The following is a 19,718-nucleotide window of genomic DNA, read 5'->3' on the forward strand; positions in this document are numbered from 1 at the left end:
CAATCATGCCATGGTCAAAATCACTGAGATCACATTTTCCCCAGTCTGATAGTTGACGTGAACAATAACAGAAGCTCCTGACCCGTATCAGCATGATTTTATGTACTGCACTGCTGGCACATGATTGGTTAATTAGATAATTGCATGAATAAGCAGGTTTATATGTGTTCCTAATAAAGTGGTCAGTGAGTATAAAAATAATCAGATACATTGGGGCACACCTAGGTATACAGTATTTGCATGCAGATGCATTCATATGCATACAAAAACAATACATTTACAGAGGAATTCAGGGGCATCCACATGCAGGTATAGCAAGTATTAACTGCTAGCATTAACACACAAATATGCACTAATCAACTAATGTGGTGTAGCACTGATATGTTCAATATTAACAATATCAAATATACTGCCAATATCATTATACTGGAAATATAGTATGTGCTTCTCTTTGTGCTGCTGTTTTTGTGCCTGTGTGTGATTCATACCTTGAAAGTTGACAAACCATAGAGTCTTGTGGTGTGTACGGTCTCTGGGGAGACATTGGTGATGTTTGTTATGAATTCCTCCAGGTACCTGCAGGCCTGCTCCAAGTGGGTGGTGTTAATGATGATCTGTACCAGCTAGAGAAATAGATTAAAGTGCACATTATTATCAGGTATCAATCTAGGGAGAGGTTTTAGGGTAACTTTTTTAGCTGGACTGGCAGGTCCTGCTTCTGTATCTGGCAATTTTATCGCAGTCAAATGGAATGCATAAGAAGCTTCTACCATCAGTGCCTTAATAAGGCATCTTATTATTTCAAGTTGGGGCCTTGAGCACCGCACATTCAAGAAGATTGGAATGTGTAAGTTGTGAACCACCTCACTATGGACATTGCTGTTGTCAGTTCTCATTTTAATGCTGAAATACAGTGAAGTTCACACAGAGTTTAATTATCAAAAAGTTTGACAAGTGCTACCACTGCAGTCATTGATTCCCATTACTAAACTGGACAACTACTTTTGGGTTCTTTCTTTTTTAATAATTTTTTTGGGTCTTTGAGCAACAATTTCAGTGTTAGAGAGCACAGTCTACAATATGAACTCCTCCTTCTGCATCTTAGACATCATTACCACTAAATACCCTTTTCCCACTGGCCAAAAAACCCGTTAACATTCACCTTTTTTCATTGACCAAAGGTGGACATTAGCTGTTTTTTTGCAAGTTTTTTGGCGAGTGGGAATAAGCTGCTCAATGAGGTATTTTCAACTATCAGCCCCATTATTCTGCAAATTCTTAATAATTCTCTGGCCTCTGGTTCTTTTCCAGACAGTTTTAAGCATCACCCATTGCCCAAGAAACCTAATTTAGATCTCCTGTCCCTAAGTAACTGCAGACCAATCTCCAAATTTTCTTTTCTATCTAGGGTTATGGAAAGAGTAATTTCATCTCAATTGATTTCTTTCGTGAGCACTAATAGTGTTTTTAACAGTTTCCAGTCTGGTTTTGGAGCACGTCATAGTACTGACACAGCTCTAATTAAGGTCACTAATGACCTACTGTTGACTGCAGACAGAGGTGACTGCTCGATTTTAGTTCTTTTAGACTTAAGTGCTGCCTTTGACACAGTCAATCACAAAATCCTTTTACATCGCTTAGAGACTTCAGTTGGCATCAAGAGCTCGGCTCTTAGCTCTTACCTCACCAACAGAACTTTTTCTATTGTTCTGGGTAACTACTTCCTCGATGGCTCAGTTGAGTTGTGGTGTCCCTCAAGGCTCAGTTCTTGGCTCTCTACTCTTTTCTATATACATGTTGCCCCTTGCCCAGGTCATTCAAAATCATGATGTGCTTTACCATTTTTATGCTGACGACACTCAGTCATACATGCTACTAAAACCCATAGATCCTAGTGCCCTAGCAAATTTCACACAACTTGCCTCTCCGACATTAAATCATGGATGTCCAAACATTTCCTTAAATGTTATGATGATGAGTCTGAGGTCATTCTGTTTGGTCCCGGGAATTCCATCAGCCCTTTTGTTACTAATCTTGGTGGTCTGTCAGGTAGTCTTAAGCAGGCTGCTAGGAATCTTGGGGTAATATTTGATGTTAACCTCGGTTTTGTTAATCAAATCAAACATGTTGTTTAGTCATACTTTCTCCAGCTCAAGCTAATCTCCAAAATTAGATAATTGTTATCAATTAACGATCTGCAAAAAGTTGTACATGCTTTTATCTATTCTCAGCTTGACTTTTGTAATGCACTTTATTCTGGTATCAGCAAGGGCTCCCTCCACCGCCTGCAGTTGGTACAAAATGCTGCTGCTCGGCTCATTACAAGGACAAAGAGGCATGAATATTTCACTTCTGTGCATGCCTCCCTACTGGCTCCCTGTTATATTTTGAATTCATTTTAAAATCTTATTGGTCACTTTTAAGGCTTTAAATGGTCTTCCTCCTACATATAGTTCTGATTTATTGACCTGATATACACCCTCTCGACCACTAAGATCCACAGATGGAGCCCTGCTGGTTATTCCCAGGTCTTGGTTTGTTACAAAGGGTGATTGGGCTTTTGCTGTTAGAGCCCCGACACAATGGAGCGCTCTTTCTGTTGAACTAAGACTCAACCTAGTCTAGCTTCTTTTAAATCTTGTCTTAAAACATTGCTTTTTATGGAAGCTTTTACAAATGTTTGATATTTGTTTTTATTTATTTATACTGTTTTTATTTTTACTCTTACTTATTTGGTCTTACTCTTATTTTTGCCTTGTCTGGTTTTGTTTCTTTGTAAAGCACTTTTTTTTTCCAGCAATGGTGCTGTTGTGTACACAATATGCCCATGAATATGTCTTCATGTCCATCGGATTAGCTTAAAATTTCAGTGTTTCTGTCGGATTGTGGAAGATTGAGGTGTACATACTTTGTGGGGGTTTTGGGGTCCTCTGCCAAGAAAATTGTAAATTTTTCAATTAAAAAAAAAAATAAAAAAATGCTATTTCACATAATTTTGGACAATTATTATTACCGTTAGAGGTTGGAAAAGCTAGAGCAGATAATAAATAAACAACACCCAAAAAGCTTAAAGACAAAACTTTGTAAAAAGGTCCACTGGGGATCAACTATAACCATTAGATCTGGGAAAAGTCATGAAGTTAATTTTGATGCTCTCCACATTACATTTATTGAGCTGAGGTGGTGCCCAAAACGGCGTGGGTGCTGTACCTAATGCCAGGATCAGACTATACGATTTCAGCCAGATTTTGACATAATTTTGTTGTTGCCAACAAATTTCCAGCGTTGGGCTCAATGTTGGGAATGACTAACGGGTGTCGTTATCTCGTGTAGTGATATTATTGAAGAACAGCGATGAGGTGTCTTGGACGCCCCACGACGAAAAGTCTAGCAAGTCAGAATTTTTTGTATTTTCCTGCCTAGTCTGACATCTCCTAAAATGTGTTCCTTGATGTTGACCAATAGGATGACAGAGTGCTCGCTGGTACACATATGTAAACATCCATCCATTATTCGAACTGCTCATCCTGCTCTCAGGGTCGCGGGGATGTTGGAGCCTATCCCAGCAGTCATTGGGTGGCAGGCAGGGAGACACCCTTGACAGGCCGCCAGGCCATCACAGGGTTATTATAGTTGTTATTATCATCACTATTATTTTCTTTGAACATTCTTTTTGCACAGCATTAATAGGTCTATGGCATTACCCAAGTTATGACTGAAGGCCTCTAGAGATACTTTATTATGCTAAAACTGTAGCCAGTCCAAATAAGGATCCCAACTCAGTTAATCCTGTGCATAGTTTCTTGATAAGGTCCAGCAAAGCACAATTAGTACAAGTAGTAAACTTAATAACAGAATTGTTCTGATGTTAATTTTATAAAGCGTTCTTATTAGGATATGGTCACACATGCGCAAAATTAACATTGGTGAATATTTGCCTTCCGTTCACTTCCATTCTATGTGAATGAAGAGGTGAGCACAATATTTGCTTCCGGTGGCGAAGGAAGTTCGCATCTTTTGCTTTGCGTGGAGTTCAACTTTGGTGAACTTTGACCGGCCAATCCTAGCCTAACAACCAATATAACAGAAGTGTGTATAGTTGGCGCCACCTGACGTCACATCCTGCACTGCCCACATTCAGCACGACAAGATACGAATTTCGCCTCTGCAGGCCATGGTCATTCACCTGCATTTGCGCATGTGTGACTGTAGCCGTATGGTTTTAATTATTAGTATGGTTAATGGTAACTAGTTTTTAAAACTGTTACAATAATGGTAGAAATGTTCCTACCTCAGTCAAACCTATATGTGGTTTCTTGATGAGATTTTGCAGACAGCCACTAAGTGTTCTGGTCAGAAGCAGGTTGGTTGACTTTCGTAGCATATCATCAATTTCTGTTGAACTGCATAAACAAACAAGCAAACAAACAATATCTATGAACAGATATATTAAAGTGTTCCATGTCTTGATGCATGCTCAGTAATCCAGGTAAGGAAATCCCAGAAGGTTAAATCAGTTCATCTGGACACAACGTTTAGCGGGAGAAACATTTCATCCCTCATTTAAGTGACTTCATCAGTCTCAGCTGACTGCAGGTATTCCCAGCCTTATAAACAGTACAGCTGCATAATGACCAAAACAGGCACACAGTTGGGTCACAACCGAAACCAGCGATCAGTTTCAAATGCAAGTTGCCGTGACCATTAACTAGAGTTACAATGGTCATGTGTACTATTCACAGAGGACTGGGTAATAGTTGCAATCACAGCATTATAAGATGGCAACAGATGTACTTTTAGCCCCCCCCCCCCCCCCCCCGTTCAGGGATGGTCGTTCCCTCTTCACATAGATGGCCTCTTTGACTCCCCGTTCAAACCAGCATTCCTCCCTATCAAGGCTGTGTACATACAACATCATCCTTGAAAGAGTGGCCGCTGGCCTGTATATGGGTATAGACTGTGGAGTCCTGGCCTGACGTGTTAGCTCTTCTGTGTTGTACCATCCTCTTGGCCAGAGTCTGTTTGGTTTCCCTGATGTACAATTCATGGCAATCCTCCTGGCACTTAACAGCTACACTATATTGCTCTGTTTGTGCCAGGGGACCCGATCCTTCGGGTGGACCAATTTCTGGCACAGCGTGTTTTTGGGTTTGAAAGCAACTGTCTCAACTGTTCCGACACTCCCACCAGATACGGAATCACCGCTGGTTTTCGCTTAGGCAACTGTTGTCCTTCTCTTCTCTTCGATTGGCTGGTGCACTGTTTGGGCGTCTTCCTGTCTTTGACAAACGCCCAGTTAGGTTAACCACACTTAACCAGGGCCTGTTTAATGTGGGATTTCTCCCCTTCTCTGGCTGCTGTAAATGGGGACGCTGCACCACCGAGTTGACAACATCCCCACTGGCACAGTGGCCTGGGAAGGGGCGATATCCCACATTAAACAGGCCCTGAGTAAGTGTGATTATCCTAACTGGGCATTTGTCAAAGCCAAACATTGGGTCTAGATGGCTTTCAAACCCCAAAACATGCTGCACCAGAAGTTGGTTCACCTCAAGGATCGGGTCCCCTGGCACAAACAGCGCAATATAGTGTACACTGTTAAGTGCTGGGAGGATTGCCATGAATTGTACACTGGAGAAACCAAACAGACACTGGTGTAGTAGATGGCTCAACACTGAAGAGCTACCTTGTCAGGCCGCGACTCTGTGTGGTCTACACCCATCTACAGGCCAGTGGCTACTCTTTACAGGATTAGGATGTGCACATCCTTGATAGGGAAGAATGCTAGATTGAAATGGAAGTCAAATAGGCCATCTATGTGAAGAGGGAATGACCATCTCTGAACAAGGGGGAGTACATCTGTCACCATCTTACAATGCTGTGATTCCAAATCTTCCACAATCCTCTGTGAATAGTACACATGGCCATGTAACTCTAATAAAATGGTCATGGCAATTTGCATATGAAACCAGTTTCAGTTGTTATGCAATTGTGCCGTTATAAGATTGGGGATATCTGCAGTCAGCTGAGACTGACGATGTCACTTAGAAGATGAAACATTTCTCTCAGTAAACATTGTGTCCAGATGAACTGATCCAACATTCTGGGATTAAAATGTTACACTTAGCATATGACCTTATCCAAAGCTACTTCCAATCAGTGACCAGATAAGTTTTTTGTTTAAGGATACCCAACTACTGCTGGATCCATACCAGGCTGAATAGTAAAATATCAACACAATCATAACTGAATAGAATTAACAGAGATCCCATAGCGAATAAAGTGTAAAGCAACAGTACACAATTAAAACTGCAATAGAAACAGTCTTAGAAAAAATACACAAATCTCTGAAATGGAGCTGTCTCAGATGGTAAAATGACAATATAGTGAAGAGGTGGACATTTGGTTGGTTGGTTGTTTGTCTCTTTATGGTTAGGATTCATAGAAAAACGAAAAATGTCCCAGGATGAAGAAATTCTTTAGGTTACATCCATAACTCCGTTTCTCTGAGTAGCATGAGTGAGATGTCTCACTATGGGATATGCCCCTTCGTGTATTCACAGAAGCACTTGTACCATTATGCCAGCCCTGATTGGCTGGCAGTCAAGACGTCTGTGTCTGGGCCCTGCGCCTTATACATGACTGATGCAGCGTCACTCATCATTCAATCACCTCTCACTTCAGAAGCAAGCTACTCTCACAAGTAGCTAAACTGACTAGCTAAACTGTCTTCAGACTGGAGCAGACACCTCCATCGCTGGGCGCCAGCCGCTAAGATACCGGTATGACTGCCTTCACCATAGGCTAGTTTTTAACTCTGGCCTGTCCGCAAACAGTGGAGTGTTTCTGCTTCTACAAGCTAGCTAGCACGTTAACTTAATAGTGAGACGTCGAAACAAATGCTATGAAAGACAACAGGTACTGTATATTTTCTGACAGCTGATCCTCAAATTTCCATTTCTGTAAGGAGCAAACAGGTTCAACAATATGACGCATGTTCTGACAAAAACATAGCTTCCACGTTCAGTGTTAAAGCATTATTTCCTGTTAAGAACATAGTACCTGGTCATAGAACCTGTGACCTTTTCATTTACAAGAGTTCCTTTGACCTGAAGGAAAGAATACTTGTAACTGAAAGCGTGCGAGTGCCATTACATGTGTGCAGAAGGAAAGGAGGGGGAAGGTGAAAAGTACAAGAATGTATTTATACGTTTATGGTTATCATACACACTGCATCATACACAAGCTTTGATGATGTATTTGAACAACATGTTACCAGATCCACACCAGCTTTTAGCTGATGTCTAATATAGAGATAGCCAGCACTGACTCAACAGCTTGTAAATCAAAACTGAAGACATATGCAGAAGGAAATAGAGTGAGACAGAAATGCCAACAAAATGAAAATGAATAAATACATAAATAAGGGAAACAGAGACAGAAATGCCCCCCCCCCCCAAAAAAAAAGACATCAGTGAACAGCTAAATAGAAGTAAGTGTAAAGACTGTAGCTAGTCTAGCTATAGTCTTTGTACTTCTGTCAATGGGCAACATCTTCAAGACTTTCCTATACTACTGCATACTGAACTCAGATACTACAATAATAACAATAATGAATAATAATAATAACAATAATATATCAGAGGCAAACAGACAAGCAAAACAAAACTGTAATAAAGTTAAGAATGGTAATAAAGTTACGGGGGTACAAAATATTCATAACTCATTAAGGTGAAAGATATGGGTAGATTTAATAGAATCACTAAGGGATCATAGCTCTCACATTGATTTGGTTAGTTTATTTACTGTAATTCTTGTTTCATTTATATTGGTTGGTACAGAATATTTCCTCAAGGAAGCACTGTTTAAGTGTCCTCAAATGTCAACACATTGTGTCTCTTTGTGTCTCTGAAACAACACTGACATTTTGTCCCCAGGCAATCCTGAATGTGAAAACTACAGCTTTCTTCCTGGCTTGCCATTACCTTTGGAAGGAAACATCGATGTAGGCTATATTGGTTATAATGTATCAAATGAATGTCGTCAAGACAATATTAAGACTAAGCCAATTATGTGTCGTTCATGTCTTTATAATTTCATGAATTATCCGCTGTAACTGTTTGTTCTCCTGTTTTAAAACACTACCAGGTAAATTTTCTGTTTTAACATATTATAATTAAGCTCATCTTGGTTGCACTATGTGATGTTTATGATGGTTTTTGCTATAGATTTTGTCTGCCACCGGGCATGAAACCTGCCAAGAAATAAGGGGATTGCTTTATGGTGCAAGTATGGCAGTTTTACTTTATCTTGTATTTGAAAATAGCTAATCTGCATCCACAATAGCCTTTCCAGCTACGGTTTGTAAATAAATGTGCATATCTTGTTGCTAAGGCGACGAAGAAGAAAAAAAGTCCCTTGGTTGTCTTTGTGATAGTTGATGTTAAAGATGTCAAAATCCAAAAACTGACCTGGTGCCGCTTTGACTAGAAAACTGTTTCATCTGCAGGTAGTCCAGAAAGCATCAGCTAGGCCTTGTTGGCCCAGGAATCTAGTAAAGATCATTTAACTCTGCCACAGTCCATAAACTTACTGTTCAACACATAATTAATTTTACAGTCTTCCATATTACTTTTACAGCAATTATATGATATGGTCCATCTTAAAACATGGAGCTTTCACCTCAACATGTAACATGCTGTAACAGGTATGGTCTAAGATTTAACAAGTAACATGCATGGCCTAAGAGTCAACATGTAACATGCATGGTCTGAGATTCAACATGTAACATATATGGTATAAGAGTCAACATGTAACATGCATGGTCTGAGATACAACATGTAACAGGTATGTATGGTCTAACATTCAACATGTAACATGCATGGTCTGAGATTCAACATGTAACAGGTATGTATGGTCTAACATTCAACATGTAACACACGTATATGGTCTAAGATTCAACATGTGACAGGCATGTATGGTCTAACATTCAACATGTAACATATGTATATGGTCTAAGATTCAACATGTGACAGGTATGATCTAACATTCAACATGTAACATGCATGTCATAAGAGTCAACATGTAACATGCACAGTATAAGATTCAACATGTAACATGCATGGCTTAAGAGTCAACATGCAACATACTTGGTCTAAGATTCAATATGTAACATGCATGGTCCAAGAGTCAACATGTAACATGCATGGTCAGATACAACATGTAACATGTATGGTCTAACATTCAACATGTAACATATATGGTATAAGATTCAACATGTGACAGGTATGATCTAACATTCAACATGTAACATGCATGTTATAAGATTCAACATGTAACATGCATGTCTTAAGAGTCAACATGTAACATGTATGGTCGAAGATTTAAAATGTAGCATGCATGGCCTAAGACAGGGGTTTTCAACCTTTTGTAACTCAAGGCCCACTTGGGTATGTGTCAAGACAGTCAGGGCCCATATACCGAAATGTAAAACCTTATAAAATAAATAAATAAATAAAGGGGTATTCTGACCTGTAAACGACTGCTATGTCACTGTCAGCTGCAATGATTGAATTAAATATTCTACTTGCCCTCCCTCAGTGAGATACTTGGGGTTGCTTCTGAGAAATGATCAGATCAAGCCGGGGTGGGGTGGGTGAGAGGCTGATTCGCAGAGTAGCATTCAAAGTTTGTTCCTAGCCTTTGATTTTGTGACAGTCACAATAGAAAGCCCTGACTCACACAGGTATGTGGTGGTGAAAGGCAACATAAGTTTGATTGCCCGTTGTGACAGAGAAGGATATTCACCGGCAGCCAATATCCAGAACTTGTGCGAGTTGAAGCTTCAGGCTGCTGTCAGCTGATAGTACCATCAGCTGGTTTTCCAACACAGTGGAAAAGGGCCATGTCTTCAGATGCAGGATCCACTGAGAACGGGTCTAAAACCCAAAGATTTCCATTCCGGGGGTCTTCTGGGAAGTAATCTGAAAATTTATTTGACAACTGAGTTAAATGCTGGGTGAAAACATTGGAAATGTTAACAGGAGGAGAACCTTCCAAAGTTTCACTCAGGTGTGGGAACATATCCATTCGTCCCTCTTTGACTCTCCTGCTCCAAAGGATGAGTTTTTTCTTGAACCTCCCAATTTTGTCTGAAACCAAAAACACGGTGCTGTTTCTTCCTTGCATTGACATATTCGGCTGATCCAACTGATCAGACATGTCTGATAAAGAGGCTAGTTTTGCACAAAAGGCATCATCGCTGTAATGCTCTGTCAGAGGGGACTGCTTCTCATCAAGAAATACATGCACTTCTTCCCTCAGTTGGAACAGACGATTAAGCACATGTCCTCTTGAAAGCCACCCTACTTCACTGTGATACAAGAGCTGCAGGTGATCTGCATCCGTCCTCTCACACAGCAGCAAAACATCTCGAGCTGACTGCATCTTTTTTAACATAGTTGACAGTTTTCACAGCCACATTCATGACGTCATGCAGCTCTGCTGACATCTTCTTCGAAGCCAGATTTTCTTGATGTAAGAAACAACGCGTCCACTTTGCCTCCAGTGCCCTCTCCTGGATTTGCTTGGTAACACCACGATGCATTCCTGTCATCGATGCAGCGCCGTCCGTGCAGACACCGATACAATGTTTCCAATCTAGTCCTTTTCCAGTGAAGTATAATTATCAAGGCAGCGGAAGCATTCATCTGCCGCGGTTCTGGTGGGAAGCTCTTTGCAAAAAAGTAGATCTTCGTAAAAATTACCATCCCAGCTGTATCTCACAAAAACCAGCAATAAAGCTCTGCTGCCAACGTCAGTGGACTCATCCAGCTGTATGGCAAAATGTGGGCTTGCCTTTATTCTCTCCAGAAGTTGGCTTTCGATGTCATTGCTCATATCAACAATTATCCTACTCACTGTGTCATTTGATAGCGGCACGGTCTGGATTTTCGTGGCCGCTGCCTCCCCAGTAACTCTTGGTACATATCCACGGCACTAGGCCAGATGAGATCCTCTGTGATTGTAAATGCTGCCTTGCTACGAGCAGCCACCAGGTAACTCGCTTTCAGAACAGCTTTTGGTTGCGTTGTTAGCGTACTTATGGCTTTCTGTTGTGCTTGAAGCCCGTCTTGCTTCCTTTTGAAATATTATTTTGGTTTTCCAACACATCCAGGGTGTTTTGTGTTTAAGTGTCTCCGCAGCTTTGATGGTTTTCATGATTCATTTGAGAGGACTTCACCACATTCGACATATTGTGCTTTCGGCTCTCCATCCCTACCTGCCATTGTGAATCCAAACCTAATGTATTCAGGGTCGTATTTTCTGACCACATGCTTCGGTATCTTAGCTGTTGCAGAAGTCTCGCCTCCATCACCTGTTCTCTTTAAAAACCGATCCATCGTTTTACTGTAGTCGAAATACAATATAAATGCTTGCTTGTGCTCTCCTTCAGACACTGGAACTAACAGCGACAAAACGTTTGTCTCTAACTGCCACATTCTAGTACTAGAAGTCTTCAGATGGTTCAGAATGCTGCAGCTAGAATCCTAACTAAATCTAAGAAATTTGACCATATTACACCAATTCTTGCCTCCCTTCATTGGCTTCCTATCCATGTTAGATCAGAATACAAGGTGCTTCTGCTGACTTATAAAATCCTAAATGGGCTTGCCCCATCCTACCTGTCTGATCTCCTTAAACCTTACATGCCATCTCGAGCTCTTCGCTGTCAAAATACAGGGCTCCTGCGTGTACCCAAAGTTAAAAAGAAGTCAGCTGGTGGCAGCAGGGCCTTTTCCTATTGGGCTCCATTGTTGTGGAATAACCTGCCTGCTGTCATCAGACCATCAGAGCCTGTTTTTAAATCCAAACTTAAAACTCATCTTTTTGCCTTAGCTTACAATCAGTTGCCTTTAAGCTGAGTGCTTCACAACCTTTACTGGATGGTGGGTTGGTTTTCTGTCTCAATGAATTCACCAACCACTGTTCTGCCGATGAGATTATACAGTATAGATTATGACTAATTGATGAATTAATTGATTATGACTAATGACTATTGCAAACTGTTCTCTTCTCTCACATGGTTTTTCTCTCTCTCTGAATGATGTCTTCTCCTTTCTCTTTTTCTGTGTTTGAATGGTGTCATGAGAGTCTCCCTTGTGTTGCACTTGCAGTCGGTTCTCCTCCCAGGTCTCCATGGTGATGATGGTGGTCGCCACTTGGACGCCGTCTACCATTCCGCCCCTCACATAATTTTTTTTTACATGATGATGCTGGTCGCGTGGCTTGGGTCCTGGGCTGTTCCGGTGGTGTCTGGACACTGCTTGGCATCCTGTGCATCATATTCTTCATAAATGTTATAAGTCACATGTAGCACCCAATAATGTAATAATTTCCCAATAATGTAATAACGCCTGATAATGTAATAAAAATTTCACTTAACTTGATCGAAAATGTAATAAAACCCAATAATGTAATAACTTGACCAATAATGTAATAAAATGTCCTGACTGATATTGTAATAAAATTTTACCGATAATGTAATAACTTATTACATTATTGGGAATTTATTACATTTTCAGGTGGGTCATTTTTCCCCCCAAAACTGATGATACTTTTTACACATCTGGTGATTTATTTCCTGTTAGCCCCACTTTGCATTGAGAATAGTACTGTCAAATGTCTGTGAGCTCACAGCCTAATTGTTTTGGCAAGCGTGGGAAAATAATACAACTGCTGAGCGCCTGTCAAGGCAATAAGGCCGATTTAAAAAAAATAATAATTGTGGAATAGGCTACTGCAATTCGTTCAATTATGCCACCTACTGGTGCAGAATTGCAATAGCCTATATCACAATTATTATTTTCTTAAACATGATATGGTAGAGATAGGAATGGATTTAATTATATAAATATGCTATGTTGAGTAAGTAACCAGACTTAACCGTACTTGTTTTTTATATGTTTATTTTGTTATAATAGCCCACAGAACAGAATGTTGAACTCAACATGGCATGACAGGGCGAGCCAATCTAATCAAAACAGCCATTTAGGCTACAGTAACATCTCCTCAACAACGATCGTAAATGTAACCTGTACAGTGTAAAGTGTCTGTGAATGTCCTCATTCATCCAGGTCATGGTTATCCAAAGGAGTTGAATCAAGTGCAACTGGACTTGGTATATATCCGTGAAGACGTTTCGCCTCTCATCCAAGAGGCTTCCTCAGTTCGTGCCTTTCTGACTAGACCAAGCTAGTCTGACTGGCTGCAGATGAGACTCAGATATTTATCCTCTTTGGAGGCGTTATCAGAGCTACTGATGTTAAGCAGCGACGGTCGTTGGGGTGTTAGTTTCGACTTCGTTAGTGCTCCATTCAGTGGTCATGAGAGTCGTTGGAGCCGTCAGTGACCGACTGTTGTTCTTGAAGGCTAAGCTTCTGGAGTCTCCTGGCTAGAGATGAAAGGACACATTGTAAGTGGGAGATAGGTGGTGTCGCAGACCTCCTCCTCTGTTGAGGGATGGTTTTTCTAGTTTCGCATAGATGGCTTTCTTCACCCTTCTTTCAAACCATCTATCTTCCCTGTCCAAAATGTGTACGTTGCTGTCCTCGAACACCTGAAGGGAGCTTTAAAAACCATCTCTACCCAGGAGACTCCAGAAGCTTAGCCTCCAAGAACAAGTCGGTCACTAACGGCTCCAACGAGTCATGACCACTGAATGGAGCACTAACGAAGTCGAATTAACACCCCCAACGACCATCACTGCTTAACACTGGATCACAAAGAGCCATGCACATCAATAGCTCTGATAACGATGGGCGTGGCTTAACATCGGAACACAAAAGAGCCACGCATATCAATACCTCTGATAACGACGGGCGTTGCTAAACATCGGAACACAAAGCGGCATGGACATCAATAGCTCTGATAATGACTCCAAAGAGGATAAATATCTGAGTTTCATCACCAGCCAATCAGACTAGCTTGGTCTAGTCAGAAAGGCACAAACTGATGAAGCCTCTTGGATGAGAGGCGAAACGTCTTCACGGATATATACCAAGTCCAGTTGCACTCGATTCAATTCCTTTGGATGTACAGTGTAACATGACTTTAAACATTAATTTTATACCTTTAACAGTGAATGACATTAAACAGTAATTTTTATACCTTTAACAGTGAATGACTTTAAACAGTCATTTTATACCTTTAACAGTGAATGACCTTAAACAGTTATTTAACAGTGAATGACTTTAAACAGTATCCATATTCATCACTCTCGCTTTGTCCCTTCTCTATATGAGCCTTCCATACTCTATAATAGAATAGAAAACTCACCCATTTGAACCATTTCCAGTATATATCTTTCACTTGATATATACCAAATTCGAGATTTTTAAGCACAAGCCACACTTTCATCCATTCTGAGTGTTAGAGAAGAACTGTTTGAGTCAAAGTGCCAAGCCGCTATTTTGACCAGAAGCTTTGTATAGTTTCATCATACTGATGGTAGGTTCATTTTCCTGGTTCAATTTCAGACTGGTAGCCAATGCATCTCGCACAAAGATCCAAGTTAGAAAAGATCTGGATAGATGTCTGAAAAGACGAGAAACCCTATTGAATGTTCCTAACATGCTCATGTCCATCTCAAGGGTGAGCTTGATGATTAGTTCCAGAATTTCCTCAGGTAGGGTGACTGAGGATTCTATGTCAGAATTGGACACATTGACAGGAGATTCAGGGGCACTAACCAAAGGAATGTCAAGAATAGAATCACCATTAACTTCTAATTCACATGCTGGCCTTGGTGCAGTGCGTCTATTTGCTGGGATCCTTTGCAATTCCGCCTCATGAATACTCTCTATCTAGGAACTGACAGGACCACTAAGGCTGACATAGTGATCCCCATGCCCTTCTGCAATATGGCCAAGAACTAATATGGGTACGTCGTCACGGTATCCTTCAGTGGGTGAAACAACTGAGGTAGCATCCATGCCAAGAGCTGAAACAATCAGAAACTGAATGATGAACATTTGAGCAGCTCGATGGAGAGTGATGTGATCTCCAAAGGCCCCGACCTCACCCATATGGCTTGTATAGCCATTCCAATTACCATCTACAAAGCAAGATAATGATGTACCATCAACAGCAAAAGGATTTGCAACCAAATCTGATACAATCTCTTCTCTTAGAGTTGCAGGTGACTGAAAGATTCCCAGGTCTGCTAACTGGTCAGCCATAGCTGCAAACTGGCAGTTCCCATCTGGGAGAGGATCAAGCTTCACGGTCATTCCAGAATAAATTAATGATTGGACATGCTCTGTGTGGGTATTGGCAAAGAGAAAGGTTTTTCTTGTAGGTATGGTCAACTGATGAAATGTTTTCATTCTGCTTTTTTCCTCACCACGTGTGATACTGGTGATGTCAGCCACTGAAAACCATCTCTGCTTGGAGCCATTTTGTGTTTGATATTGTACATTGTATTTGGACAACCTCAGATTTCTTTTGAAAATGGTGCCAGGCATAACTGTGTACTTCTTGGTGACATGATGCTTAGTGTCCTTTACTTTTACCAAAATCTCTTCACCGACACTGTATATTGGCACTGGTGTGGATCCTGAGGCTTTGAGGATTAGTCTATTCATGCATTTCTCGTTTGCGCGACGTGCTCTTTGCCTAATCATTGATCTTCTCCTGTTAAATGATTGTCATTGTCTCTTGGTAGGTAAAGCGCTACTGAAATCACCTGGATGGGTCTTTCTTTCCACCTCTGTAAGATCACAGTCCAGAGGTTGCATGACATTGTCACTCTTTCTGCCATAGTAGATCTCAAAAGGTGAAGCCCAGTGCAGGGTCTTCTTTGGGTCCTCATCCAGTACTTTGGCATAAACTGGCAAATGACTTACCCAGTTTACTCCTTCTCGCTGTAGGTTTAGCAGGTCATACAATTTTTTTTACGCAATGATCGATGAATGCGCTCTACTTTTCCCTGACTCTGTGGATGATAAGCGGCACTTTGAATGATCTTCACTTTGAGGGACTGCATAAGTTCCCTCACAGCACCATGGAACTGTTTACCTTGGTCATAATATATTATTTTAGGAGCACCGTGTTCACTGTAGATCGAAGACAAGTGTTTGGCTATTTCACTGCTACATTTCTGTTTCAAAGGCTTAAGCCAGATATATCTACTGAAGATGTCTTGCACCTTAGGATATATATACAGTGCATCCAGAAAGTTTTCACACTCCTTCACTTTCCCCACATTTTGTTATGTTACAGCCTTATTCCAAAATGGATTAAATTCCTTTTTTTTCTCATCAATCTACACACAATACCCCATAATGGTAAACTGAAAAAGATTTTGTAGAAATTTTTGCAAACTTATTAAAAATAAAAAACTGAAATATTGCATGTACATAAGTATTCACACCCTTTACTCAGTACTTGGTTGAGGCACCCTGGGCAGCGATTACAGCCTCAAGTCCTCTTGGGTATGAAGCTACAAGCTTGGCACACCTATATTTGGGGTATTTTTCCTATTCTTCTCTGCAGATCCTCTCGAGCTCTATAAGGTTAGATGGGGAGCGTCGCTGCACAGCTATTTTCAGGTCTTTCCAGAAATGTTCAATGGGGTTCAAGTCTGGGCTCTGGCTGGGCCACTCAAGGACATTCACAGACTTGTCCCGAAGCCACTCCTTTGTTGTCTTGGCTGTGTGCTTAGGGTCGTTGTCATGTTGAAAGGTAAACCTTCGCCCCAGTCTGAGGTCCTGAGCGCTCTGGAGCAGGTTTTCATCAAGGATCTCTCTGTACTTTGCTCCATTCATCTTTCCCTCGATGCTGGCTAGTCTCCCAGTTCCTGCTGCTGCAAAACATCCCCACAGCATGATGCTGCCACCACTATGCTTCACTGTAGGGATGGTATTAGCAAGGTGATGAGAGGTGCCTGGTTTCCTCCAGACGTGACGTTTGGCATTCGGGCCAAAGAGTTCAATCTTGGTTTCATCAGACCAGAGAATCTTGTTTCTCATGGCCTGAGAGTCCTTTAGATGATTTCTGGCAAACTCCAAGCAGGCTGTCATGTGCCTTTTACTGAGCAGAGGCTTCCGTCTGGCCACTCTACCATAAAGGCCTGATTGGTGGAGTGCTGCAGAGATGGTTGTCCTTCTGGAAGGTTCTCCCATCTCCACAGAGGAACGCTGGAGCTCTGTCAGAGTGACCATCGGGTTCTTGGTCACCTCCCTGACCAAGGCCCTTCTCCCCCGATTGCTCAGTTTGGCTGGGTGGCCAGCTCTAGGAAGAATCCTGGTGGATCAAAACTTCTTCCATTTACAAATGATGGAGACCACTGTGCTCTTCGGGACCTTGAAAGCTGTAGAAATTTTTGTGTACCCTTCCCCAGATATGTGCCTCCATACAATCCTGTCTCGGAGGTCCACAGACAATTCCTTTGTCTTCATGGCTTGGTTTCTGCTCTGACATGCACTGTCAACAGTGGGACCTTATATAGACAGGTGTGTGCCTTTCCAAATCATGTCCAATCAATTGAATTTACTACAGGTGGACTCCAATCAAGATGTAGAAACATCTCAATGATGGTCAGTGGAAACAGGATGAACCTGAGCTCAATTTTGAGTGTCATAGCAAAGGGTGTGAATACTTATGTACATGCAATATTTCAGCTTTTTATTTTTAATAAATTTGCAAAATTTCTTCAAAACGTTTTTTACTTTGTCATTATGGGGTATTGTGTGTAGATTGATCAGAAAAAAAAAGGAATTTAATCCATTTTGGAATAAGGCTGTAACATAACAAAATGTGGGCAAAGTGAAAGGGTGTGAATACTTTCCGGATGCACTGTATATGCTGGCTAACTACATGCTTAATTAACTGGTCACGGACCATCTCATCCATTTTTATCAGCAAAGTCACATTTAGTAGCCAGTTCACACAAAGCACTAACGTATTGCAGAATAGTCCCATGCGGTGCCTGTGTCCGCTTCCTGAAAATATGCCGTTCAACAACGACGTTGGTCTTAGGTGTAAAGTAAGCCTGTAAGGCAGTAACAGCAGAAGAAAATGTCTCACCCGTATCTGGTAATGTGTAAAAATCCAGTTGTCCTTCAGAGCCCAGAAAATGTAGCAGAACAGCTCTCTTGCAAGCCTCAGGCCAAGCATTTCCAGTTGCATTGATCACCAGTAAATAATTGTTGAATATCCGTAGCCAATTAATTGAATGCTATTGCAGTTTTGCCCAGGCAAGACAGGAACATCGCGGGAGAAGGCACATTCACAGCCATTTTCAGAATTATCAACCAAAAGAATAAAAACAATCTTTGGGTTCACTCGTCGCCAGTTGGTAGTGTTGGATGGTGCACAATCACGAGGAGGCAGGTCGGATTAGAACGGACATTTACTTAACTCAAGGATCATGTAGGCAGCCATCATTACATGTGACATTTCATACTACACCTTGCCAAGTGAAAAGCAAACTTCACTGAAAAGAACACCAATGCTTTGATGTAGCTAACTTCAATGCAACTTCAAACTTCAATGTAGCTACTAGCTAGCTAGTGCTGGGGGTATTTTCAGTTTAGCCCATGGATGTATTAAAGAGGTTTAGCTCAATTAGAGCTCCACCTAGTGGCCAAGATGATTGACTGTTCATTATAATATTCGTTATCTCAGTGGGACTTTCCTGGTTAAATAAAAGTTAAATTAAAAAAATATATATATATTTACACACACACACACACACACACACAATTAGCAGCTGATGAATGAGCGATGCATGAAACAGGCCTGTACTGCTATGTATTAAAACTTTTTTCCCCTTTATCAGCATTGATATTCCGCTCATTAGTTGAGCACTTGTAACAACACCATTGATGGTTTCGGAAAAAAAATGCTTTACATATATATATATATACGTGTATATATATATATATATATATATATATACATACACACACACACATACACACACACACACATATATATATATATATATATATATATATATATATAGTGTGTGTGCGTGTGTGTGTGCATTGCCCGTCGAAACGTGTATCTCCTCATCTCATGCATGGATGTGGCTTGCCCGATCCCGAGGAACACATGCATCTCGTGCGGGCATGGTCACATATGCGCAAAGTTAACACAGACAGACAGACAGAGATTCCTGCCTTTATACGTAGTTAGATGAGGAACAGATAGAACGACAATTGTCACAAGTACTATGTCATTTTGATACTGAAAGTGTCATAACATATCAGTATGACAGGATATATCAGCTGACCACTGTGTCACTTGAAATGAATGAAGTGTTGCTGAAAGTTGTTTTCTTGGATTGTGGATGTAGTTGCATGTCCCTGAATTTCTGCCCATGTGCAGAAATTATGTATGCTCAAAGTCTGCACTATGGTGCTCAAAGTCTGCACTTTAACCTAATCATTTTAAATCCAATGTATATAACTCTTAATCTCTTAAAACACAAAATGTAGAACTCTGGACTGAAAATGAACATAGCATTACATATCGGTCAAAAGTATTACATTATCAGTTTTGGAAAAAAAAAATGACCCACCCGATAATGTAATAAATTCCCTATAATGTAATAAAGAATTACATTATCGGTAAAAATGTTATTACAATATCAGTTGGGACATTTTATTACATTATTGGTCAAGTTTTTACATTATTGGGTTTTATTACATTTT

General features: G+C 40.8%; 1 protein-coding gene across 2 annotated transcripts in view; it reads right to left on the bottom strand.

The window, feature by feature from the left end:
- The window catches only part of exoc6 (exocyst complex component 6), a 149,786-nt gene that overhangs the window by 35,241 nt on the left and 94,827 nt on the right, over positions 1-19,718 (bottom strand). For both annotated transcript variants that reach the window (XR_008811869.1, XM_056297792.1), the window contains exons 17-18: positions 4,292-4,403; positions 489-623 (exon numbers count right to left, since the gene is read on the bottom strand). Coding sequence is in view for 1 of the 2 variants with exons in the window: in XM_056297792.1 (XP_056153767.1) it covers positions 489-623; positions 4,292-4,403 (247 nt within the window). In the remaining variant the exon portion in view is untranslated. The remainder of the gene's footprint in view (positions 1-488; positions 624-4,291; positions 4,404-19,718) is intronic.

Source organism: Lampris incognitus, chromosome 17 (assembly GCF_029633865.1).
Source record: "Lampris incognitus isolate fLamInc1 chromosome 17, fLamInc1.hap2, whole genome shotgun sequence".
NCBI lineage: Eukaryota > Metazoa > Chordata > Actinopteri > Lampriformes > Lampridae > Lampris > Lampris incognitus.